Source organism: Phyllosticta citriasiana, assembly GCF_038021145.1.
Source record: "Phyllosticta citriasiana strain CBS 120426 chromosome Unknown IWZ02scaffold_26, whole genome shotgun sequence".
NCBI classification, from domain to species: Eukaryota; Fungi; Ascomycota; class Dothideomycetes; order Botryosphaeriales; family Phyllostictaceae; genus Phyllosticta; species Phyllosticta citriasiana.
In genome coordinates this window covers 123,430-145,131 of record NW_027117303.1, presented here as the reverse complement: position 1 = coordinate 145,131, position 21,702 = coordinate 123,430, and the positions used below count along the sequence as shown (strand labels likewise).

The 21,702-nt window shown below is 54.5% G+C and overlaps 10 protein-coding genes across 10 annotated transcripts; 4 read left to right on the top strand and 6 right to left on the bottom strand.

The window, feature by feature from the left end:
* Positions 1-2,216: 2,216 nt before the first annotated feature.
* Positions 2,217-4,330, bottom strand: IWZ02DRAFT_503534 (uncharacterized protein; the record flags this gene model as incomplete). The annotated part of the gene is made up of 5 exons (XM_066770338.1): positions 2,217-3,466; positions 3,514-3,656; positions 3,707-3,931; positions 3,978-4,082; positions 4,130-4,330. 5 exons carry the CDS (start codon positions 4,328-4,330, stop codon positions 2,566-2,568), a joined length of 1,575 nt encoding a protein of 524 aa, XP_066617511.1. The 3' UTR covers positions 2,217-2,565.
* Positions 4,331-7,190: 2,860 nt separating this feature from the next.
* IWZ02DRAFT_495390 (major facilitator superfamily domain-containing protein) lies at positions 7,191-8,611 on the top strand (the record flags this gene model as incomplete). The annotated part of the gene is made up of 4 exons (XM_066770139.1): positions 7,191-7,196; positions 7,298-7,699; positions 7,764-8,324; positions 8,375-8,611. The coding sequence occupies 4 exons, from the start codon at positions 7,191-7,193 to the stop codon at positions 8,609-8,611; spliced, it is 1,206 nt and encodes a 401-aa protein (XP_066617510.1).
* IWZ02DRAFT_164711 (cytochrome P450 phenylacetate hydroxylase-like protein) lies at positions 8,608-10,600 on the bottom strand. Its single transcript, XM_066762119.1, has 2 exons — positions 9,234-10,600; positions 8,608-9,190 (listed from the first exon to the last, which is right to left on the bottom strand). Exons 1-2 carry the CDS (start codon positions 10,474-10,476, stop codon positions 8,856-8,858), a joined length of 1,578 nt encoding a protein of 525 aa, XP_066617509.1. The 5' UTR covers positions 10,477-10,600; the 3' UTR covers positions 8,608-8,855.
* A 226-nt stretch (positions 10,601-10,826) lies between these two features.
* Positions 10,827-12,723, bottom strand: IWZ02DRAFT_466356 (histone acetyltransferase-like protein esa1). The gene is made up of 4 exons (XM_066768498.1): positions 12,568-12,723; positions 12,485-12,512; positions 11,113-12,369; positions 10,827-11,066 (listed from the first exon to the last, which is right to left on the bottom strand). Exons 1-4 carry the CDS (start codon positions 12,648-12,650, stop codon positions 10,908-10,910), a joined length of 1,527 nt encoding a protein of 508 aa, XP_066617508.1. The 5' UTR covers positions 12,651-12,723; the 3' UTR covers positions 10,827-10,907.
* A 214-nt stretch (positions 12,724-12,937) lies between these two features.
* On the top strand, positions 12,938-13,951 carry IWZ02DRAFT_387315 (exonuclease; the record flags this gene model as incomplete). Its single annotated transcript, XM_066765531.1, has 1 exon — positions 12,938-13,951. One exon carries the CDS (start codon positions 12,938-12,940, stop codon positions 13,949-13,951), a length of 1,014 nt encoding a protein of 337 aa, XP_066617507.1.
* Positions 13,952-14,660: 709 nt separating this feature from the next.
* IWZ02DRAFT_164669 (Mycolic acid cyclopropane synthetase-domain-containing protein) lies at positions 14,661-16,429 on the bottom strand. The gene is made up of 2 exons (XM_066762117.1): positions 15,161-16,429; positions 14,661-15,114 (listed from the first exon to the last, which is right to left on the bottom strand). Exons 1-2 carry the CDS (start codon positions 16,130-16,132, stop codon positions 14,719-14,721), a joined length of 1,368 nt encoding a protein of 455 aa, XP_066617506.1. The 5' UTR covers positions 16,133-16,429; the 3' UTR covers positions 14,661-14,718.
* Positions 16,430-17,100: 671 nt separating this feature from the next.
* Positions 17,101-17,713, top strand: IWZ02DRAFT_495385 (ribonuclease H2, subunit C; the record flags this gene model as incomplete). The annotated part of the gene is made up of 4 exons (XM_066770138.1): positions 17,101-17,227; positions 17,276-17,350; positions 17,399-17,622; positions 17,672-17,713. The coding sequence occupies 4 exons, from the start codon at positions 17,101-17,103 to the stop codon at positions 17,711-17,713; spliced, it is 468 nt and encodes a 155-aa protein (XP_066617505.1).
* IWZ02DRAFT_164685 (uncharacterized protein) lies at positions 17,486-18,476 on the bottom strand. The gene is made up of 2 exons (XM_066762118.1): positions 18,058-18,476; positions 17,486-18,010 (listed from the first exon to the last, which is right to left on the bottom strand). The coding sequence occupies exons 1-2, from the start codon at positions 18,289-18,291 to the stop codon at positions 17,777-17,779; spliced, it is 468 nt and encodes a 155-aa protein (XP_066617504.1). The 5' UTR covers positions 18,292-18,476; the 3' UTR covers positions 17,486-17,776.
* Positions 18,477-18,746: 270 nt separating this feature from the next.
* On the top strand, positions 18,747-20,839 carry IWZ02DRAFT_164628 (S-adenosyl-L-methionine-dependent methyltransferase). The gene has a single exon (XM_066762116.1). The coding sequence runs from the start codon at positions 18,871-18,873 to the stop codon at positions 20,482-20,484; it is 1,614 nt and encodes a 537-aa protein (XP_066617503.1). The 5' UTR covers positions 18,747-18,870; the 3' UTR covers positions 20,485-20,839.
* IWZ02DRAFT_495382 (secretory pathway protein-like protein Ssp120) lies at positions 20,820-21,648 on the bottom strand (the record flags this gene model as incomplete). The annotated part of the gene is made up of 3 exons (XM_066770137.1): positions 20,820-21,008; positions 21,064-21,365; positions 21,528-21,648. 3 exons carry the CDS (start codon positions 21,646-21,648, stop codon positions 20,820-20,822), a joined length of 612 nt encoding a protein of 203 aa, XP_066617502.1.
* Between the last annotated feature and the right edge of the window lie 54 nt (positions 21,649-21,702).

Here is a 21,702-nt window from a genome sequence, read left to right as displayed (position 1 = left end):
CCCGTCCGGTTTGGGACGCGATCCTCCAGCTCGTAAAGGTCTACGAAGGCATCAGCGATGCAGTGGACCGGTGTCTCCGCGCAAGTGCTGCTTGTAGTTCTCGTCGGGAGCGCCGACACGCATAGCTTGTGCCCCTTTTTGCACTCGTACGCCTCGGCGGTGAAGGCCTCTATTCTTTTGATAAATGCACAGGACCGGGCCGTGGCGCGATTAAGCTCATCGAATGGCACCTGTGGAACCCCTGGAAAAGGGATTTTTGCCGATGTCACCCGTGCGGAGAGCTTTCTTGACCGCCATTTGTGTGACCGAGGGACGATTGCGTCTTACAGCTCTGAATATCCATACTCGATTGAATCTCTTGCTTCAGCCCTGCCGTCCACCAGTCGCGAGCTCGGCTTGCTTGCTGAGCGATTGATCACATTGTGTTCCACAAGGTACATCGCACAATGATTTCTTTTGTGGAGCTCGAATGCGAGGCAGTTCTTTCATGTCCAATAGCTCTGCATTGGAGCTAACCAGAAGAGGTCGATGAGAGTCGCCACCAAAGCTTGTGCATGGGAACAAAACTTGTGGTGGCGAGCGACTTCGCAGGCACTTCGTGTTGAGCGCGTGGACAACGCGGCGAAGCTCTGACACAGGGTTCGAGGGAAGGCGGGGACCGCGAGGCGGCCTCGGGGACCAGGGTCTGGCCAGGGGCGAATCGTTCGTCGCCAGCGATGCGGCCCGTTTTGGCGCTCGAGTCGGCCCGCGTCATTGCGTCCACTACTCCACGCTCGTCGAGTGATGAGCGTACGTAATTCCATTCTAGAAGGATAGGGGAGCAAAAGGAGCACAGCAGCACAGCAGCACAGCAGTACTGGTGGCAGGAAGATCTTCCAGAAGTTGTGAAATTCCAAGAATGCGGGGCTTGCAGGCGTTTCTTTTGCATCAACAACAAGTGTAACAAGATGGACGATCAAACAACTGCAGAAAGTTCAGTCAGCCACAACTGACCACAACAGTCGCACCCGCGTTCGAGATACACAAGGACTTACAGTTTCAAGTATTGACAGTCGACGGTGAGCAGCACGATTGCAGCCAGCTCTGGGATAATAATAGCTGCGGATTGGACGGTATATGGGACCAGCCATAGCGATCTTGCGATGGAATGCTGATCCGGACATTCCAGATTGAGATTCGCGCTCAGACTGCTTCCAAAATTTTGGCCACCCTTGGGTGCTTCGTATAACTCTCTGATGCAATATGAGGTAGATTGCGTTCGGCTTGTCCGCGACGGAACCCGCATCCAGTTGAGTTTGGTTCACCGGAAGCTGCGTACTGGAAACCCGGCGCACGTTTTGAGCAGAAATGGCGTAGTTCATCTCCCTCGTCTAGGATCCACGTGGAAGCCTTGGCCCTGGAGCGAGCAGTCTGAGGGGAAGTGCTATTGTTGTGCGACGGCCGTGAGCCACCCAATGGGAACGCGTGGAACCGGAGCCTCCGCCTGCTGTACATCCAGAGGGGCATCTCTCCACGACTCCGCTCGACAGGATGCACGGCAGGCGCTGTGTTTCAAGCCACCTCACCGTACACGCAATGCTGCTGGCTTCCGCTGTTGTCCTCGGGGAGAAGGAGAACACTCCGCCAATAACTTCAAGTCCGTTAGTGAATAGTGGGGAAAGCCCATCTCACAAGCTCGTCTTGACAATCCATTCTGAGAAGCACTTGGTGTTGATCGAGTGGTACTGCCTGCCTCTCGTATGTTGTGAAGATTGGCGTCCTGTAAATTGCTGCAGATCGTTTTGGCTGGGCAAAGTTGACGAGTGGAGTGATTTGCCTTGCAGGCAGCGCTGACCTGATCGAGGATCATAAGAGCTATGGACAGGGAGACTCTTTTGCTTGAAGATCAAGACAATTCAAGGAAGGCGGTGGAAAGATGGAGACGCTCATTTTACTTTTGCTGACGAAAGCGTGGCAATGCTCAGCCCGAGGGTGATGTTGGAAGGTACTGAAGCGGTCGGACGGAGCTGCGCGCTCGGATCTGCGATAGATGGAGTGTACACTGACTGGATTGCTTCTTAAACTGCGACTGAGGTCGGTAAGAGGTTGATGAGAGGTGCAAATAAAGGCGGCGTGTTGTTGCAAGCGCGGCGGCTTGGTGGGCGCTAACCGTCGACCAATCGGGTCTAAAGGCCGGCCACAAGCCCATCCATCTTGAACGACGCTCCATCACACACACACACACACACACACACACACACACACACAACGCATCCAGACACCGAGACGTCGCCGTGCGAATGCAACCGATCGAATAAAATATTCTGAGTGGAAGAGAGCGCGATAGGTTGAAGCTTGCATGGCCGAGAGGTAACTACTAGTCTTCCAGCAGTAGGTGCCGAATCCATCATTTGCACCATGATCCGATAGCCCCTCCTGGCACTGCTGGTCCTGAGGTCTTGTCCTTCCAACTCTCCAACGGTTGCAACATCGCGGTCATCATTCATCAATTGACCCTCCGTACGTACATAGCATGCAACTCAACTCCAGACAAACGCCAGTCCCATATCGATCCAATTCTTTAGACTACTTGAAATCGACTGGCAAGTTTGCTTCGTCTTCCACCTCCAAATCCGCGGCACTGTATCTGATGTTCCAGTCCGTCTTTTTCTTGATGATCAGCCTGTCGCTTCCGTCGCCCAAGTGACCTGAATCCAACGCGTCCGAATGCTTGCGCTCACTTCCGCGGTTGGAGCCTCTCCGTTTCCCACTGCCGCCTTCGAGTTCCGCATTGGGTGACATGGGGCCCTCTGCGTTGGCCGTCACTGTCGCTACCGAGCCTCTCCTCATGCAAATCTCGCCCAGTCGCTCTCGGCTCCCTGTCCGCGACGGAGCCATGCTCGCCAACTGCTCTTTGCTTCCTGATCGCGAAACCAGACCAGTCTGGCTCTCCGAGCCCCGCCTCTTATAAATTTCGCCTAATCGTTCTCGGCTCGCTGTCCTCGATGGGGCCAAGCTCGCCAGTTGCTCTTTGCTTCCCGATCTAGACACGAGCCCGTTTTGGTGCGTTGAAGCAACGTCCAGGAGATCTACGCTTCGCACAGTCGGCGCACGTCCGCCCCAGAAGCCACGTCCACGGAAGGGTCCACCAATTTCTTTTTCGAGCGGTAGCGCCTCTACAAGGGAGGCCGAAGGAAACCTGCAGAGGGATGGTTCGCGCTTCATGTTATGATCGACCATACCTCCAACCGGGTCACCATGGTCCATCCAGCTGCCGTCAGCGACCGCTTGAGATGCCCGGATGTTGACGATGGCAGCGTTGGTGTCGTCCAACGTTGGACACAGGCAAGGGATGGTTCCCGCGAGAATGGAGTAGTGTTGTTCAAATAAGGTCAGGATGACGAGCGGGACGAGATCAAAAGTCACGTCTGTCGAGTTGATGCTCCGATGTAGAAACAAGAGGCGCAGTGCCTCTATGGGTGTCAACCTGCGGTGGTAAGCATGCAGCCAGCACTCTCCGAGCGAGTGACATACAGCAACCGGAAACCGAAGCCGATGATGACTGTCAGCTTCGAAGACAGTGGCATTTGGATGCCAGCCAACAGACATGCCGGCGAGGCAACGAGCACGGCTTCGATGAACAAGCCAAGGGCTCCGAAAGAATCCCAGATTTGAGGCTGTTGAACGTATTAGCGCGCCCCACGAGACCTTTGGCATATGAACTCACCCAGTTCGAACAGCGATCGACGTCAAGCTCCCACGGTCGAGAGGGCTTGCAGGTAATGGAAATCGTCAGGACAAAAGCACTGCCCCAAAAGAGCGTGAATGCAGATGCTGCATAAGAAGTGAGGATCCTTGTCTGTCTGTGCGTCAAACGTTCGAGGAGCTGAGATGTTGCCACTTTGCTGAGCGTAATTGAAGCGACGAATAGAATATTGGCCGAATAAACGAGCTGTTTCCTGTAAGATTTCGTCAATCGGTCTTGTCTTTCTACAAACCTGCTGAACATTGTCCTTTTGATCCACGTCCAAGTCATCCACGTGCTGACCCAGACCCTTCCGCACCGCCAGCAAAATCAGCGCCGTCTGAGCAATCGCACATATCTATCGAGTGGTGAGCACCGTCCAACGTCAACCAATTCTAGGCTTACCATGGAGAGCACATTGGCCGCATCGTCAGATCCAAAAAGTAATGAAAAGGGATACCTGATGGACAGCCGGAGAGCGTTAAAGAAGATCAAGCTTCCTAGCAGCAGAGATGCGGCAATGTTCACAAAAAGGCTGCGGTCGCCAATCGTCTCAATAGTGTTTGTTGTCGAGCCCGTCGTCGAATTGTACAGAGGATCACTCATCTTGAGCTCGAAGAGACAAACGCCTGAAATCTTAGGCGGGTACTGAACTCTTTAGTAACTGAGGCGAGTTGTCTTCCACGCAGAATCTTCGCCCAGTTGTTCAGGTAGTCGCAGACTGGCCCGCTCCCGTAGAGATGCACGGTACGGTGCCGGGCAACAGCATGGGTCGAAACCACTTAAAGAGCGCTCGCGCGTGGTGCGGCAAGGTTGTGTGCCCAAATCGAGAGACTTTAGTCCGAGTTGTATTCCATCATTCCCAAACAAACATCTGTCCAGCCTTGTCGGAGCTGGGATACAGCATCAAGAGCCCGCTCGCGGCTCGCGAAGCAAACGAAGGCGGCAGGCGTCTGCTCGTTGTCGCCCGGTCATTGCAGTTAAACTCGCCAGATTGAGTTTTCGGTGTAGATTGGAAAGCGGATAATCTGTCAGGAATATTGTAGCAAAACTCTTCTGCCCAGTAAGCTGAAGAGAATCTTGTCGTCTTCCTATCGTTGTCGTCCCCACTGATTGGTGTTTTCCAGATCCATGTCCTCGGGAACAGGGAAAGCAGCGCCTCGACGACATGTTGATGCTTGGATCAAAATGAAACTCGGGAACGATGCTCCCCGCATGTTTATCCAGCAAGGTTATTTTGCATAACTGCATCCTTGAGGTTTCCCTTCTCACCGTTTGACGCTTCTGGTTGGTTCTTTGCAGCTGTTTCTACTCCTGCTGCGTCGAATGCTCCACGAACAGAGGAAATGTTTGGCGCCGAGGATTCAACACTCACTGCGCTTCTCAGTGCTTTTTGGTAGTCAGCTTCCTGATTCATCACCATGTGAGAAATTGATGGCAGTGCGTGGACTTACAAATAACCTTTTGTTGAATCTGTCTTTCCAATAATCGCAAAGTCTCCATTGAAGCTGACGGTCTAGAGAATTGGCCGCCGATGTAGACCTTTATTGAGACTCTCTTCGGGAATTGAAAACAGATTTGAAGGCGAGCTTCCTATCGCGCTGCTGTTTGCAATATTAGTTCCAGGCGACCGTCAGCGCGAGAACCCCAGTGCTACGGATGCGCTGCCCCGTCGGTCGGCTCGAGCGGAATACGCCACAACCGTCCCGTTACCCATGCGCTCAAGCACCGCCGATTGATTCTCTTGTGCTAGTTTTTCGATTGAGACCACTCTCGGGTTTCTTGGAAGCGAGAGTGCTGACTTTGAATGTACAGATTATGCTCGCGCTCGATTCACTCCACTTTGGGGTGGTACCGGGGCCTCTACAAACAGCCAGCGTTCTCCAAGCGCTTTTCTGCGGTAGAAGCCCATCCTGGTCCTTCCCCAGTCCCGAGCAGCGCGGCTTGCATGTCATACAAGGATGACAACTGGGCCGGCCCATGGTGTGGCATGAGTCGGAGGCATCACCCCATCAACAACCATGCTCCGCCCAAACAGACACACTGCACACATGCCGCGAGAGCCTCTGCCCACCCGTGAGACAGAGTAGTGGTAGCGAGCCGGCCGATCGTCCAATGGACCACAGCTCCATGCCCGTTGTCGAACGTCTTAGGCAGATGTGCCATTTATATCACTGCTTGTTAAGGTATGGTGGCCGCCGTGGCGCTTCTGTTGATGCAATGCTGATTGCGCTGCATAGAATACTCTTCTGAAGAAACAGCCCGCAAGAGTCATTCCTTTGATGAAGCTCCCGTCTTTGCTTTTCCACTGTCGGCGGCCGGTGCTGCTGAATGTCTTTCATTGGTCACTAAAACCCGCTGCAGGCGAGATCCAAAGGGTCTACATCGTCGAAGACGATAATTGCTTTCAGGGCAGCCTCAAGTGTTGCATTTTCCCCCTGTATCATCTCAACAGTGACGGTCTAGATTCTTCCTCTGGCAGAAGCTTCTCCGAGCCCAGCAATCTGGATAACCGAGGCTCCTTCGACGTCAACTCAGACCGCGCTGCAAAAGCTCACTGCCATCTGAATGGTGCAGGCAACGCGTAACCATTTCATCAAAGGAGGAAGTACCAAACGGCACCATTGCGAGCAAGGAAAAATCATTGCAAGTACAAATCTTGCTCAAAGCTTCCAACAACTCCAACGTGACATTGAAGCCTTACAAGATCTCGGCTCAGTTGCACTGCAACACCGTGGCGCAGCTTGGCATTTCGTCATCCCCCATCACACAAGAGATTAGGAGACAAGTTTTCGATGCGGCAGGGCCATCATACAATTACCGTCGAGTAGGGACGCTTCTTCCTTCGCGGTCTGTCCACTTTACAGTCCACGAATGGTCCCACTGCGAACCTTCGGATTGGCTTTGTAGCAGAGTGATCGTTGGCAATTGCGCTCCCAAACCTTCAAGACTCGAACCACAGAATCGTCGATTGCCCCAATGAGATCGTCGATATTTTCGTCTCGGTGGGTTCTGTTGGATGAAGGCTGACTCCTCGTCAATGTCGTAGGGATCGAGATAGCTCGACCAGTACTATCTGATGATAGCTCAATCATATCGATGAAGACTCAGCCTTTGAAGACATTCAGTACAACACATGTCTTTTACAAGTGTCAAGAGTATTTAGCTGAAGACTGGCCTCAAGACTTCTCTTCAGGCAGTCTGATCTTCGTTCAATTCCATGGCGTCACAAAAGTCGCTGTGCCGTTCGTCAGATGGCGAAAAATTGGTTGCAGACCACACGACATGCATCCACGAGCGGCCACACGTGGACGAACAAGCTCTCAAATTGGATTTTTACGGAATCCCGCTTTCGCCGCAGCCATCGGCAGATCCCAAGGACCCGCCCAACTGGCCCAAGTGATTGAAATGGGTTGTGCTGGTGCAAATCTCGGCGCTGTCGTTAACGACGTATCTTTCAGCGTCGATGGTGGTAAGTCGCAGCTCTGCCGTCCTCTGCAAGTCGACATACCGAGCAGCGATAATTCCGCTTCCAGCACTGTGCATGAATAGAGGCTGACTTTGAACATCCAGTCTCCCGCCTTTGTCCCGTTGTCGCGCTACCTGCACCGCAATCTTTCGGACACGGCCTACACAATGAGCATCGTGCTGGCGACGACGGGAGTATCGCCGTTTCTCTGGAACCCGCTGTCCAATGTGCTGGGCCGACGACCCATTTGGCTGCTGTGTCTACTGGGCTCGGCGGCAACGTCTGCGGCGTCCGGGGCTGCGCGCAACTTTGAAGTGTTGCTGACGCTGCGCGCGCTGGCCGGCATCTTCACGGGCATTCCGCAGGCCCTGGGCTCGCCTACCGTGTGCGATATGTACTTTGCACACGAACGCGGGTTCTATGTGGGTCTGTATGCGGTGTCGAGCATCGCCGGGGCTCACGCGGCGCCGTTGCTGGGTCGCACGGGCGGGCGGCTGGCGCTGGACGTTTTACGGCGCGGCCGTGGGCTTCGCGGCGCTGCTGCTCCCTTTTGTGCTGAGCGTCCCCGAGACGCTGTTTTCACGGAGCCCGGCGGCGTTGGCGCAGGCGCAGGACCGCTCGTGGCATGATAACTTGCTCGTGAGGGGACCGCCGAGAGCCGGCAAGAAGCGCCTCACTGCCCTCGATTTTGTGCGCGCCTGGCAGATGCTCAGGTATCTCTCTGTGCTGTTGCCGGCATTGTATCTGGCCGTGTCGCTGGGGTACGTCAGCATCATCTTCGTTCTGAGCGGCCCGGCCATCTTCTCGTCGTTAGACGGCTTTGCGCCACATCAGATTGGCATGGTTGTTGGGCTGTCGCTGACCCTCGGCAACCTCGCTGGCGAGATGTTTGCGGGCAGCTTCTGCGATTGGGTCAGCGAAACGAGAGCGGTCCAGAGAGGTGGCAAGAGGAGGGCAGAAGACAGGCTTTTAGCAATTCTACCCGGCACAGTTCTAACGCCGGCTGGACTGATCCTCGAATGTGTCTGCATTCAGCGGTGGACTCACTGGTCTGGCCCGGCCATAGGGATTGCAGTCTCGAGTGTGGGATTCCAAATCATCATGACCGTGGTGTTTACGTACACGGCAGAGGTCTGTGATCAATCTGCTGATGGGGCGCATGGCTGACCTCTCGTCTTCAGTGCTACAAATCTCAAGCAGCACATACTGGCACCATCATCAATTTTTTCCGTGACATGTTTGGCTTTTGTGTTTCGTTTTATGATTTGAAAATGGGCGAGATGCTTGGATTTCAAGCAGCTTGGACCATTCTGGCGGTGATCAATGTTACATTATTCTTTCCAGTGCTGATACTCTTTTGGAAGGGAGAGCAGTGGCGTGAAAGGCTAGGATCTCCACAGTTTGATCAGGACCTGTAGAGCAATGACGACAGCTGGGCTTGACAGAGAGGAAAATGTCCTGATTTCCGCGAGTTCTTGACTACACTTTGTTTCATTTGAAGTTAGATAACATCCAGATTCGGGACTTACGAAACTCTTGCTTGATCGATATTTTGTACGCAAAAGAATAGATTGGCAATCTCTTTTTTCCGAGATTTTCTCTCCAAGTCTCGTATTTATCAGTGTCACTTTCTTCGAGCAAATCAGGAGACCCACAATGCTTTCAATCACCCGTCCCCTTGGCTTGCACGCTCTTCTGAATTGCCTCCCTCAATCTTGATTCGTCCCTTGGTTTGAAAAAGACCTTATAATGCCTGCTCATCGTCACCAGACTAGTCGGATCGGCGCTGCCCGTAACGGGGTGCGTGTCCACGTCCGACGCGCCCACCAGCTCGAAAGAGTTGAGCATGCGTAGAAACACGAGGTACAGTTCGCGATTGGCGAGCAGGGAGCCAGCACACATGCGGTAGCCAATGCCGTACGTAAAGAGCGGGGCCTCGGGCTGCTCGAGCCAACGTTCAGGACGAAAGACGAACGGGTCGTGCCATACATCGGGGTCTGGAGTGGTCAGCAGACTTCAACTGTAGAGGGGCTTTCATACCCATGTTGCAAGCCCACGCATTGAGGAAGATGGTTGTTCCTGCCGGAATTAACTTGCCCTCGTAGTGCAAGTCTTTGACAGTCGCCCGAGGCAAAGCCAGACGAAGCACACAGAAGTATCTCAGACACTCACGCACCAGGGCCGCAATGTATGCGACCTTTTGGTCGTCCTCGGCGTCACACAGAGGCTGGTCTTCGGAGTACTGCTCTCTGATGGCCTTGATTGCTTTTTGTTGAATGTCGGGGCGCTGTGTCAGAAGCGCCACGCTCCACTGGACTAATGTCGTGATTGTGTCAAGTCCACCGCTTAACATGGTCAGACTGATGCTGGTGAGTTCTTCCTTGTTAAGGCTAGCTTCTTCGTCCAGGATAACGTTGGCTTGGATGCACGGCTTGTGGGTCCCTTCCTTCATCCTGCGATCCAGGTCCTGGTTCAAGCGCTTCAAGTACACGTCGCGGCGGTCGCGAACTTCTGCCGCATGCCTACTGCCAAAACTGAACGGGTTCAGTCTCAACAAGGGAATGTAATCTTGCAAGTTGCCAGTCGTGCTGCGGAATCGGCTAATTTCTTCTTCCACGTGTGTGATCTCGTCGAAGAGGGGATCGTCGCGGTTGCCCATTCGAGTGCCCCAGTTGAGGGTCAGGGATAGACTGAGGGAAAGACGTTGAATCATGGGCATGGGGTCGACGCCCTCCTTGCCTCCTTTGCCGTATTCGAGTCCCTCTTTGACAAAATCTCGGGTTTCAATGTCCAAGTGGTCGATATAAGTGGCAACGCTCGGCTTGTTGAGCGCACTCGCGGCACCTTTGCGTCGGCGCTTGAGACTTTCTGAAAATGGTGAAGTTCCGATGGTGGTTCCAGCAGTGTTACTCAACACCTTGTGGAACGTGTAAAATACCGGGCGGGAACTGAGGACCTGGCTGTGCTTTCCAAAGAGATCTCTTGCTGTGACGGCAGAGTTGACCACAATGACGGGTACGTTGCCGAGTTGAATCTGGTATACGGGACCGTAACGCTTGCTCCAGAGGCGGTAAGTTTCCGCCGCATTGACGCGTATTTGATGAATGTTTCCGACTGTTGGTAGTCCTGGAGGTCCTGAAAAGCCAGGTATGCGGGCGCGGACCCTGAAAAATTCGTTCAAGAGGACATACGCGGCCAGCAATAAGACAGGAGTGTAGAGAAGAGTGCGAAGAGGATTGTTGAGAACTTGATTCTCCACAACCGCGACGATGTCAACGATCATCTTGCCGGCAACTCGAGAGGTTGTTGATCCTTGGAGTAGTGATTCTGAATGAGCGAGAAGCTTGGATATCCAGACTATCAAGTTGCAGAAACGAGATCCTTAAAACGACGTCCTGAAGCCATTGAGTTGCGGAATGAGGCCCGTCTCGGTAGTCTGGCGGCATGCTGGCTTAGGGTCAGCAAGACCCGTTGTCTGTGATTGGCCATGTGGAGTAAGTACTGCTGCATCCCTGCTGCCTATCAATGCGGGGAAGCTGGGGCGGAAGACATCCGCATCTGCCACGGAATCTGCGACTTTTCTGCCGGGGAATCTTGGATTTGGTAAACTTGGCTTCACTGACATCGTGCAAGCAGAAACAGAAGACGTAGATTGGTCTATACTGGTAAACTCGGGGTATCATCAAGAATTCAAAGAGCATCTCCACTTCCCTTCTACCAGTTCCATGTCCTTGAAGAGGCAGTGAAGACGGGCGGCTTCCACTGCAGCTTCTCAGGATCGATTGATCGTTTGCCTTTGATCTTTTCCTTTTCCCTTTGCCTCAGCCGCTGTTCCACCACAGAATCGGTCAGAACAATGACGTGTTGGTTTTTCTGGTTGCAGTCAGTCAAGTTCCGAGCGTCAGTGCAAGCATCTTACGGAATAGCGCAGCATGTTGAGATTCTGCAGTGTGTGCAGCACATCGTTTGTCGTCATCGCCGTAATAGCACCAAGCTCTTCAATGTTTGCATCAGCCCGTCCATCCATGAGGAGGTCCACAATGGTCTCCTGCCAAAATGCACGGTAACCGAGAAGACCCAAGTCACTGAGCGGTTTCTCGGGGCTGCCTAGTTTGCCTTCGCGTTTGGACAATTCATACGAAAAGGCAATGAGCAGTTTGCCGAATCCCTTTCTCTGGTACTGGGGCAACGTCAAAATACAAGCCACGTTGTATCCTTCCGCACTCTCCTTTTCCTTTGAAAAGTAGCCAACCAGGTGGCAGCCGTGCTCATCGCGGGTGCACATGCAGTAGAAGAGAAAGGGGTCCACATCGTAGTATAGCGTCTTGTGATCGAGAAATAGCTTTGACAGCAGACATAAGTTGCGGCACCACGTCCTCTGTCTCCTGCCGTCAATTTCAAAGAAGCTGACGTACTCGTCGCGATAGATCTCATTTCCAGGAGGGTGATACAGGTCGCACTTGGTCCGATGGCGCTCAAACTGTTTTCTCTCGCCAAAATATCCCAGGCAAAACTCGCAAATGTAGACCATGTCACAGTCGGTGAGCTCGACCGGATACGGCGAAAAGTACCACGGCTCAATTTCATGCTGGCCCATTTGAACGCGCTCGAGGTTGCGTACGCGCGCAATCTCAGTCTGATTTTGGGTCATGGACCCAGATGTGCGAAGTTTTTCAATCTCATCTTCGCGAGAAAATGCTTCATTTGGAACAGCCTTGGCTGCGGCTGCGGCATCCTGAACGTCGACGAGGTCCATTTCCTCATCCTCAGCTTTGGGCGTTTCACCGTCGGCAAGCTCAGTGGTGACCGTGACAGATGCTTCTTTGTTCTCTTTGCCACTGGCAGTAGATGGCTGCGGCCTCTTTCCAGGAACATTGCCACTAGCGGCGCTCAGTTCAGGAGTCGCCGAAATCTCGCGGTCCAACTTGGAACGCTGACGCTTGAGATTTTTCGACTTTTGCGCGTCGGCTTTGGACGTCTGGTTCTTGCTTGCAGACGACTTTTTCTTGTCGGGCTTCTCTGGTGCAGGCCACTCGACCTCTCTCGTCAAGTCGATTCGGTCTGCGGGAATCCACTCGTCGAGACGCTTGTTGAACTCTTCATAATGGACGTAAAAGCGAGGCTCGCCTTTGCGTTGGGTAATGGACAAGATTTCAGCCTTGCGCTTCTCGCCATCCTGCAGGAGTGAGTACTTGTTGAATAAAGGACTTTTGCAGAATACTGAAATGAATAGAAGAGACTGTATGAAAAGGAAAATAGGAAAAGACAGTGATGTATTTGACAAAACCTACTTTGTCGACAAAGGCCTTTACACCAACACTGTTCATCAAGTCAGCGTGTGGCGGGTCAAGCTCGGGCGCATGGGGCGACTCACCGAAGTTGGGGGAGCGACGCAAAGCCGCGTTCGACGGCTTCTGGGGTGCCGTTGGGCTCATGCGACGCGTCGCGCGGAGCCATGGATCGAGAGTAATCGTATGCAATTTTTGAGCAACTACTTTGATGGATTGTGATGGGATCGAGTCGCTCTTTGGGAGTTGAAGCTGCGATGGAAACGCCGACGCGACCGCGACCTGAAGCCTCTGTCGATACGCACGTGACACTAACTCCGTCATTCCGCGCCTCGTTTCTGCCTCCAGACTTTTTTCTACCTTGACCACAACACCACAAACGTCGCCGTCCCTCCTTCAAAAGCAACAAGTGCTCTAGTTGACTATCGACTGCAGCATGCTGCAATGATCCTGGCCATGGAACTTAAGAATCTGTCCAGCAATTGGAAGAAGCTCCAGCAAAAGATCAAGACCGACGACACCACCAAAAGCAGCAGCCTCAAGCGCAAGAGCACGAATGAACAGCCGTCCGCAACAAACGACGCCAAGCGAAAGAAGATTAATTCAGCCTCTCACCCTGCCGACACGAAACGCCGCAAAATGGGCTCGCTCCTCTCCAAAGAAACCGCCTCTTCAGACACTCCCTCGTCCAACGCACCCACCAGCGCCTCCGCTTTCGCTCAAGAACACAACATCCCGCTCGCCGACGTTGAAGCCGCCTACAATCTCTCCAAGACAAAAACCAATGGCAGCAATACCACATACCTCGATGAGCCCAACGCGGGTCTTAACACAACACGACAACCAGGGAAATACCTGGCGCTTGACTGCGAAATGGTGGGAGTGGGACCAGACCCCGACTCAGACTCGCAACTCGCACGCGTCTCCATTGTCGACTATAACGGACACCAGCTCTACGACAGCTACGTGCTGCCCGTGCTGCCCGTGACCGACTACCGCACGCACGTGTCGGGCATCACGCCTCGCAACCTAGCCCAAGGCCGGCCCTTCAACGCCGTGCAGCGCGAGGTCGCCAACTTGCTGCAAGGCCGCATCCTCGTGGGCCACGCGCTCAAGCACGACATGGGCGTGCTGCAGCTATCGCACCCGCGCAGAGACATCCGCGACACGGCGCGGCACCCGGCGTTTCGCGCGCGCAGCATGGGACGCGCGCCGGCGCTGCGCAAGCTCGCAAAGGAGGTGCTTGGTCTCGAGATCCAGAGCGGCGAGCACTCGAGTGTCGAGGATGCGCGGGCAACCATGGCCCTGTTTCGCGCCGACAAGGAGGCGTTTGAGCGCGAGCATGCGAAGAGGTGGGGTCGTAGCAGTGGGCCTACTGCTGTTGCGGCTAGAGATGACGTTGATGCCGCGGCTGGGAATCCGAAGAAGGGTAAGAGCAACAAGAAGAAGAAGAAAAAGGGGAAGAAGTGAGGGCGTTTGTTGGCGTGGACCTGACATTTAGCGTTCAAGGGACATCCGCAACGACGTTGTCAGCCTCCAGATACGGACCAACGCGACCAGCTTCTAGACACCGTGCCAGCATCAACGCATGCGCAGCGTTCGATCGAGCAAGGGCCATGGCGCCAATTCTCCGATGAGAGGACTGAAAAGCCGAGGGTTTGTACAGATGGGACAAGAGTAAAGGGTGGAGACTGCAAGAACTTGTTTGATACCCCTGAAATATTTTGACAGAGCAGAGGAGAACGGGAGTCAAAAGTCGTCATATCATAGCATCTGGCTGGCATTTGGGAAGCATTCGTCCATCGATACTGTTATTCATGTTGAAGAGAGCATGCTTAATGTGGCGGCGGGATGTCAAAGAACGGAAAATTTAGACTGGGATTGAATTATCTGCCTACTGATGCGCTTCCTCGTGATCGCAGCGACATACAGGTTTGTATCGTCACTGCGTGGTCCCTCTCTGAACCGCGGTACCTCAATGCACCCACCCTTGCTAGATACCATCCCTGCCAGGACAGTTCAACATCTATTAACAGCGCCGCCCCCGGTGACGATCCCGCCGCGCACAAAAAAAAGTGTGATGTAGGAGCGATAGATGGAAGAAGAGCGGCGATGAAATGAAGAAGAAAGAAAAGCGCAGCGCCAATCGCTATGATTCGCATCCAAAAGATCTCAAGACAAGGGGTCGAGCTAAGCTCACCAAGCCCGCAGCCGCAACGTCATGCCATTAGCGCGCCCTACAAGGGTACAGTTTCCATCATCTCGACCGCACCTTCTCTTCCAACGGTGATGATAACATCGCCAAGCGTCTTGGTGCGGAAGCCGGCCTCGCAGTATGCAAAGTAGTACTCCCACTTGCGACGGAAGGTTTCAACGTCGGCTTTCGTCATATCTTCGTGCTCCTTAAGCAGCGAGGGGCGAATCTTTTCATCAAAGTTCACCATGAAGTTTTCGCGCCACAGCCGCAGCGTCTTGGCGTAGTGCGGACCAATGTTTTCAATGTCGTCGACAATGAGGCGTTTCGAGGAGCCAGCGTTGATGGCAGCAATGAGCTGGGAGACGGAGGGCAGGTGGCCGCCGGGAAAGATGTAGCGTCGGATAAAGTCGTCCGAGGCGGCGTAAGCGTCATAACGCTGGGAGGTGTCAGTAAAAGAGAGCGGAAGGAGGATGGAAACTCACAGTCTCGGGCATGGTGATGCATTGAAAGACGGCGATGCCGCCGTCCTTTTTCAGCAATCGATCCACTTGCTTGAAGTACGTAACGAGGAATTCGGGACCAACCGCTTCCAGCATTTCAATACTAATCAGCTTGTCGTAGGCCTCGCGATCGGCCGGCGCGGGACAGTTGCGATAGTCGCAAAGCAACACCTCTATGCGGTCCTGCAATCCAGCTTCGCGGATGCGATCTTCAGCCAGCTCCTTTTGCTCCACGCTCAATGTCAGGGAAGTGATGCGACATCCAGTCCGCCGCACGGCGCGAATTGCCAGAGACCCCCAACCAGTCCCAATTTCCAGGGCGTGATCCGAAGACTTGAGCTTGGCATTGTCGATGAAGCGGTCCAACTTGCGCATCTGCGCGTCCTCGAGGGTTTCGAGAGAAGACGCGGGCTCCGTCGAAGGCAACCAAATGGGACAACTGTACGTCATGTCCGGGGAAAGGAACGCGGCAAACATTTCATTGCTAATGTCGTAATGGGCAGCGATGTTGAGGCGCGAATTCGGCAGGGTATTGGCTTTTCGGGCGAGCCCAGACAAAGTGCCGGCCAGACTCGACGTCAGGGTCGAGCCATTGGACAGCGCGCCGCGGTTCATAATGAAAATGTCAAAAAAGGCAGTCAAGTTGGCGCATGAGACTTCGTTCAACATGAAGCTCTCGGCAAATCCCATGTCCGCAAAGAGAGCCAGACGGACCCAAAAGGCGTCAGAGTGCACGCGAAGGGTTGTGCGGGGCCCAGCGTCCTTGTCGTCCCTGCTCCCGCATATTGTTTCGGTACCGTCCGCTTCCACAATGTCGAGTCGTCCTGACTGTATGCGTGAGAGTAGGCTCAGGACGGCGCTTCGCGACAGACTCGCGAGAGGACCCCAGGTCAGCTGGCCGGTGTAGTTGCGCAGCGCGTAGAAACGCGAAGTCAACGGGGCGAGGACGGCCATGTTGTAAGGACCGGGCTCGCGCGCGCGGAACGATGACGATGACGAGAACGATGGCGAGACGCGAGGGCTAGGCCGTGCAGAGACCAAGGAATGCTGTGCGGGTGGAATGAGAGAACAATGGCAGCAGTGGACTTGGTGAGAGCGGACCGGGGTGGATTGGAGGGAGGGAGGAGGGCCGGCCGCAGACTGGTAGACGACAACAGGCCATCAGCCGCTAGCATCAACCCTAAAAAATGCTTGTTCGAGGGATTGCTTCTGGCCGCCAGCCCGGCGCCGGAGGCATGTGCTCTGCCGGCAACGGGCACTTGGACAGGTGGGCTTGATTACGTGTGGCTTTGGACGAAATAGGTGGCATCGGGGTCGCGGCGCCTCGTGTTTTGACAGGGCGCGAAGTGGAAATGGGGCCTTTGCCCTTTGCAGTGTGTCCATGACGTTTGCGTTACTCGGCGGAACGGCAACGGGCGACGAGTCGAACGAGGGCCCGCTCAGCCGTTGGCCATTCCCGTCTTCTGCACACTCGTAATCATGAAGTCATGTCGCGAGTTTCCTGGGCCTCAGAAAGGTCAGTCTGGTACAAAATTGATGGCTTTGAGGCTCACTCCACAAGTAGTGGTTGGCGCCGATGCGGGGTCCTTTCCTCGATGGGCGGGCGACATGTACCGTCATTGACATGGTCCGACTGCTCCACAGAGTCCAATGCGTCGAGCGAGACTGAGAAGAAGCAAAGAATGTCGCCGTGGAGGTTGGAATCTGTAGGTCAAGTCACAAGTGCGACGGATGAGGCGTCGTCAGACTTCAGACTGTGCTTCTTGGTGAGCCAACGGAACCCTCAGAGAGGCAGGCACAGGCGCCCGCCGCCGGCCCGGTCGAGCGATCGCCTTAGGTCATCCCTGTCGCCGATCATCCAGCGGCACAGCACGCGACTCTGCGCGTCCGACGCGTCTGCCTCTTCTCTGCAACAATCCACCATGCTTTCCATTCAACAAAAGTCGTCCTCCGTCCAAAAGACTGTTCCAAATCTCGTGCCGTGTCGCATCGACCACAATGGCCCGATCAACGCCACTGAGCGCTACTGGAAGCCAGAAACGGACAAAGGTGCGACAGCCTCGATTCTTTCTCACGCTCTCTTGCTGATTCAAACAGAAGGGACCCACACAGCCTTTTTCCGCGGAAGAAAGCTAAAGGGCCGACGAATCCAACTACCAGACGGATATCGAGGTTTGCCCACCCCTTCATAGGCACGCTTCCAGTTCTGAATGGTACCAGGAGCGCTCCTCTCCACGACCAACCGCACACTCCCTCAGAATAATACACAGGCTGGCGGTGAAGACGATGACAACGAGCAAGATGAAGACGCCGTCGAGGTTCGTGTCGTCGAGGAGGTCGGCCAGTTTGACCGCGTCGTTGTGTGGGGCCATGAGAACGAGCCCGACGAGACTGAGGATCCGTATTCGAGAGGCTTGACTGAATGGCTCGCTTTCGCGCAAGCCGTACGTATGTCTCTTTTCCATTTATAGCTCTTTCGCTGACGGCTTTCAGATGCATTCACAACCAAAGAAAGACAATGGCTCCCGATCGTAATGTGTTTTTCCACGAGCTAGGTGTTCGGGCTGGATCCGCATTTGGGCGTCAACAGCATTTGGGTCATGCATTCTTCATCTTGTCCCACTCGCGCTGCTCTTTGAGAAAATTGGCTTTGCGCTTGTGGTATCCTTTATGTTCGCGGCAGCGGTTCCAGACTTGGCGGAAAATTTCCGAGGCTTCCATTTTTTCCTTGGCGTCTTTGTGTGTCGAGCTCTTGGGCAGCTCTTTTCCATTCGCGGTCGAGTACTTGCGTCCGCCGCGGTGGTTGGCGTATCTTTTTGCTCGCGTCATGCCCTGCAGGATGTCAGTCCAACTGTCAGGCACGTCATTGCAGGACTGACCATCTGGATGAATTTGCGGCACATGTCCATGCCCACGAAGTCGCCTTGTTCATCAAACTCTTCAAACCGCCGCCAGAGGTCTTGCGAGCTTCTGCGCGCAACTTCAACAGTCCGGAACCGCCAGAGCGGGAGGAGCGTCGATTTATAAGGCTCAAATGTTAGAACGCCCTGCTCGCCGCGCCCAATCCGGTAGCTCATGCGGAGGGCATGGGATGTTGCAGATGCAGTCGGCATTTTTGCGCTGATATCTGAGTCGGTCGCCTTTTTCAGCTAAACACTGGGGACAGTTGTAATGGAGAGGATGTAGCCAGAGGGGATGCGAAACGAGATTGGTCAAATACCTAGCTGCCCGGATCGAGCCAATGACGTCGCTATGTTTTGCTAGCCGACCCCATGGAGCAACGTTACCGCATTTGTCCGCCCGTTGACATTCGTCATACTCACGAACCTTTGCATGGGCGTACTTTGATTCGTCTACACCTCTGCATACTTCTCTCGATTCTTACCATGGAGCACTAAACGGGTGCCATCCCCTCACGGCATTATGTCGGCTCTGTGGTCACTAATTTTGGTGTTTTCTGGCTATCGTCAGCCAAGCCATCGTCAACTTCATCTCGAATAATTCACTCTCAGCTCTGAAGCCATACATTCATTGACGTCAGCTGTCCAAAGCCCTGCTCAAAATAACTTGTACCGCTCCCTTGCATTCTCTCTTCCTGTCAGATTTCTACTTTCCCCGGAAAAGAGCTAAGGAAAACATCAAAGTATCTGGGGTTAAGCTCAAAACGCGAGGACACATACTGCCATCCTGCCATGTCTTCTTGTTCCCAGCGATACGCTCTTTTGGTACCAGCAAAAGACGTCAAGACCGTAAAGAGGTTCCTCGAGAGCCGCGGGCGCTTGGACAAGGCCCGCAAAATCGAGGCATACGATGGCGACGCAACCAGTGCTGCTGGACAGAAGCAGCTCCTGGTCCCCATACTTTTCGAATATTCCGTTACCACGGAGAATATAGACAAGGTCAACGAAGCCATCAACGAGGTCTTCCCACCGGGACAGAGATATCGTCTCCTTCCTCTCTCGACGCCGACTGCTAGCGGTTCTACGCAGCTCAACAAAAATCCTCTCCACGCGGCCTTCTCCGCTGCCCTGTCATCACAGCTTTCTAGATCTCTGCTTCCTTCTCTCTCCCTTTCCGTCACGGCCCTAGTGTCCGCTCTGCCAGCCACGTACCTGGTCTACTCTCCGTTGCTACTGCTGCCAGCCCACGCGTTTGCCGCGCCAGAATGGCAGACGCTTCTCCGCGCCGCCGCCGCCGATGGCGAGGTAATCCAGAACGTCTGGTTACACGTAGCAAAAGAGATGAGCGTCGAGGCCATCGCAGTCAACGCAGCAATACCACTGGGCGCATCGTCATCCTTAGAACCATCATCAACATCAACAAACGAACAGCAAGAAGAATCATCATGGAACGCACTTCGCTCGCCCACAGGCCTAACACCCCTCTACGGCTCCTTCGGTTCCCGCCCCTCCCCCACAACGACGACCGCACCAATGCCATCCGACTACGCCGCCGCGCTCTGGGTCTCGACGCGGCAGAACGGCATCGCGCAGGTGTGGGCACCGCTATACACCATGTTCAGCCGGGGCAACATCCGCGAGAAAGCGCGACTCCTGGCTCTACTCCCATCACTGCACAGCCCTCCTGCGCCTTCTCCAGCACCGTCGTCAGAATCCCAGGCTGTGTTGTCGTCGACTCGAGCGCAAACCCAAGGCGCCTCGTTCGCGGCGCTCGATCTATACGCTGGCATTGGCTACTTCGCCTTTTCGTACCGGCGCGCGGGCGCGCGACCAGTGCTGTGCTGGGAGATCAACGCGTGGAGCATTGAGGGGCTACGAAGGGGAGCGGCGGCGAATGGGTGGACGACGCACATCGTCAGCACTACCACCACCAACGACAGAGAAAATGCAGACGAGAATGAATCAAGGCAGAGGGGACTCGTTGGTGCTGTTGATGCAGACTTCATCATCTTCCCGCACACCAACGCCGTCGCGCTGACGGACCTGGCTGCGCTGCGAGAGAACGGGATGGAAATGCCGCCAATTCAGCATGTTAATGGCGGGCTGTTGCCGTCGTCGCGCGGTGCGTGGCGGACTGCTGTGCGTGCTGTCGACTCTAAGATGGGCGGGTGGTTGCATTTGCATGAGAATTTTGGCGCGGAGGAGATGCTAAAGAGGGCGGATCAGGTGCTGGCGGAATTAAGGGGGCTCTGGGAAGACGCCAGGAAAGAAAGGACAGGAACAGCGGAGAAGCATGAGGCTATGGGCGTCAAGCTCGTGCATCTGGAGAAGGTCAAGACGTACGCGCCGGGCGTATGGCATGTGGTTTTGGACATTTGGGTGCCACCAACTGGACCAGCAGAGTAGCAGGGCTGGGAAGTCGAAGCCGGAGTACAGAATCCTGGGAAAGGAGATGCTGCTTGGTGTCTTCGTATCTTCCATCATCTGCGGACTCCATCAGAGAATTCAATCAGAGAACCCAAACCCGTCGACCATATGTACATATGGCTCTTGCTCGAAATTCAGCACAAAATGCATCCATCAAACTCCGCTGCCTCGTCAGTGGCAAACACACTTCTCCACACTCCTCAATCAACGCCACGCTCACCCCCCTTTTTTTCGGTTTCCGTGTCCCATATTCAACAAGAACTCGCTGTATAATGTATGCACATTCGTCGTCATCATCATCGTCGTCGCATCGCTCAATGTCCCACCCGCCGAAACTTTTGCGGTATGTTTGCCTCGACAACGGACAGCTGCTCCTGGGCGTGCAGCTTCTCCTCGGCGGCCTCCATCTCGTCGTGCTTGCGGAAATGCTCAATGTCTTCGGGATGGTTCAGGTCTTCGAGCTTGACATCGTCGCCGCTGTGGTACTTCTCGAAGTGGTGGATCTGTTGCGCCGTCAGCCGTTGCCCTCCAATATGTGCCTGAGCTGTGTGTGTGTACCTCGTACTCCGTCTCGTAATCGCCGTGATGGCCCGGGCCGAAGCCAAAATCAGGGATGACGACGCCCTTGGCGTGCGCGACGACGAATTCGGGGTATGTGATGTCGCCGCTGCGGTCGGTGTCATACAGCTCGAAGACGCTGCGCACAGCCGAGTCCTTTTCTTGCTGCGGGAAGCGCGCCGTCGAGTCATCCATCAGGCCAAGCGTCTTGCGCACATCGTCGGGCGACCATTTGCCCGTGCTGTCGTAGTCGTGGAGGTTGAAGAAGACCCCCGCGTCGAAGCTGGTGATATGGTGCTCCTCTGTTTACCATGCTGGTTAGCCGGGAGTGTTTTCTAGGATAGCTGGGCGGGAGCGGGAGCTTGTTTGTCGGGCTGGGAGCTAGCTGCCGTGGCTGGGGCAGTTCTACTCCACTGCTTGTCTCGAGAAACAATTGCAAGAGATGTACGACTGGGATTGCTGACCTATCATATGACGCGTCATCCAGTCGGCTCCCTCTGGAACTTTGAGGGCTTCTTGGCTGTGGGCGGAGGTCGCGGCCGCAAGAGCCAGAAGAGCGACTGCGGCTTCAACGGGGGACCTCATTGTGAAGGAATGGTTGCTCGACAGGTCTTGATTTTGCAGCGTCGTGGAGACAGA

What these genes read in the sequence shown, in the direction of transcription:
- IWZ02DRAFT_164711 (XM_066762119.1), bottom strand. Translation starts at nt 10,476, where the DNA reads ATGATCGTTGACATCGTCGCGGTTGTGGAGAATCAAGTTCTCAACAAT. An exon ending in TGCGTGGGCTTGCAACATGG is followed by an intron (nt 9,191 to 9,233) that starts GTATGAAAGCCC and finishes TGACCACTCCAG; the next exon opens with ACCCCGATGTATGGCACGAC.
- IWZ02DRAFT_466356 (XM_066768498.1), bottom strand. Translation starts at nt 12,650, where the DNA reads ATGGCTCCGCGCGACGCGTCGCATGAGCCCAACGGCACCCCAGAAGCC. An exon ending in TAAAGGCCTTTGTCGACAAA is followed by an intron (nt 12,370 to 12,484) that starts GTAGGTTTTGTC and finishes TCACTCCTGCAG; the next exon opens with GATGGCGAGAAGCGCAAGGC. An exon ending in TCAACATGCTGCGCTATTCC is followed by an intron (nt 11,067 to 11,112) that starts GTAAGATGCTTG and finishes GACTGCAACCAG; the next exon opens with AAAAACCAACACGTCATTGT.
- IWZ02DRAFT_164669 (XM_066762117.1), bottom strand. Translation starts at nt 16,132, where the DNA reads ATGGCCGTCCTCGCCCCGTTGACTTCGCGTTTCTACGCGCTGCGCAAC. An exon ending in GCATCACCATGCCCGAGACT is followed by an intron (nt 15,115 to 15,160) that starts GTGAGTTTCCAT and finishes GACACCTCCCAG; the next exon opens with CGTTATGACGCTTACGCCGC.
- IWZ02DRAFT_164685 (XM_066762118.1), bottom strand. Translation starts at nt 18,291, where the DNA reads ATGCCGACTGCATCTGCAACATCCCATGCCCTCCGCATGAGCTACCGG. An exon ending in GCCGCAAATTCATCCAGATG is followed by an intron (nt 18,011 to 18,057) that starts GTCAGTCCTGCA and finishes GACATCCTGCAG; the next exon opens with GGCATGACGCGAGCAAAAAG.
- IWZ02DRAFT_164628 (XM_066762116.1), top strand. Translation starts at nt 18,871, where the DNA reads ATGTCTTCTTGTTCCCAGCGATACGCTCTTTTGGTACCAGCAAAAGAC.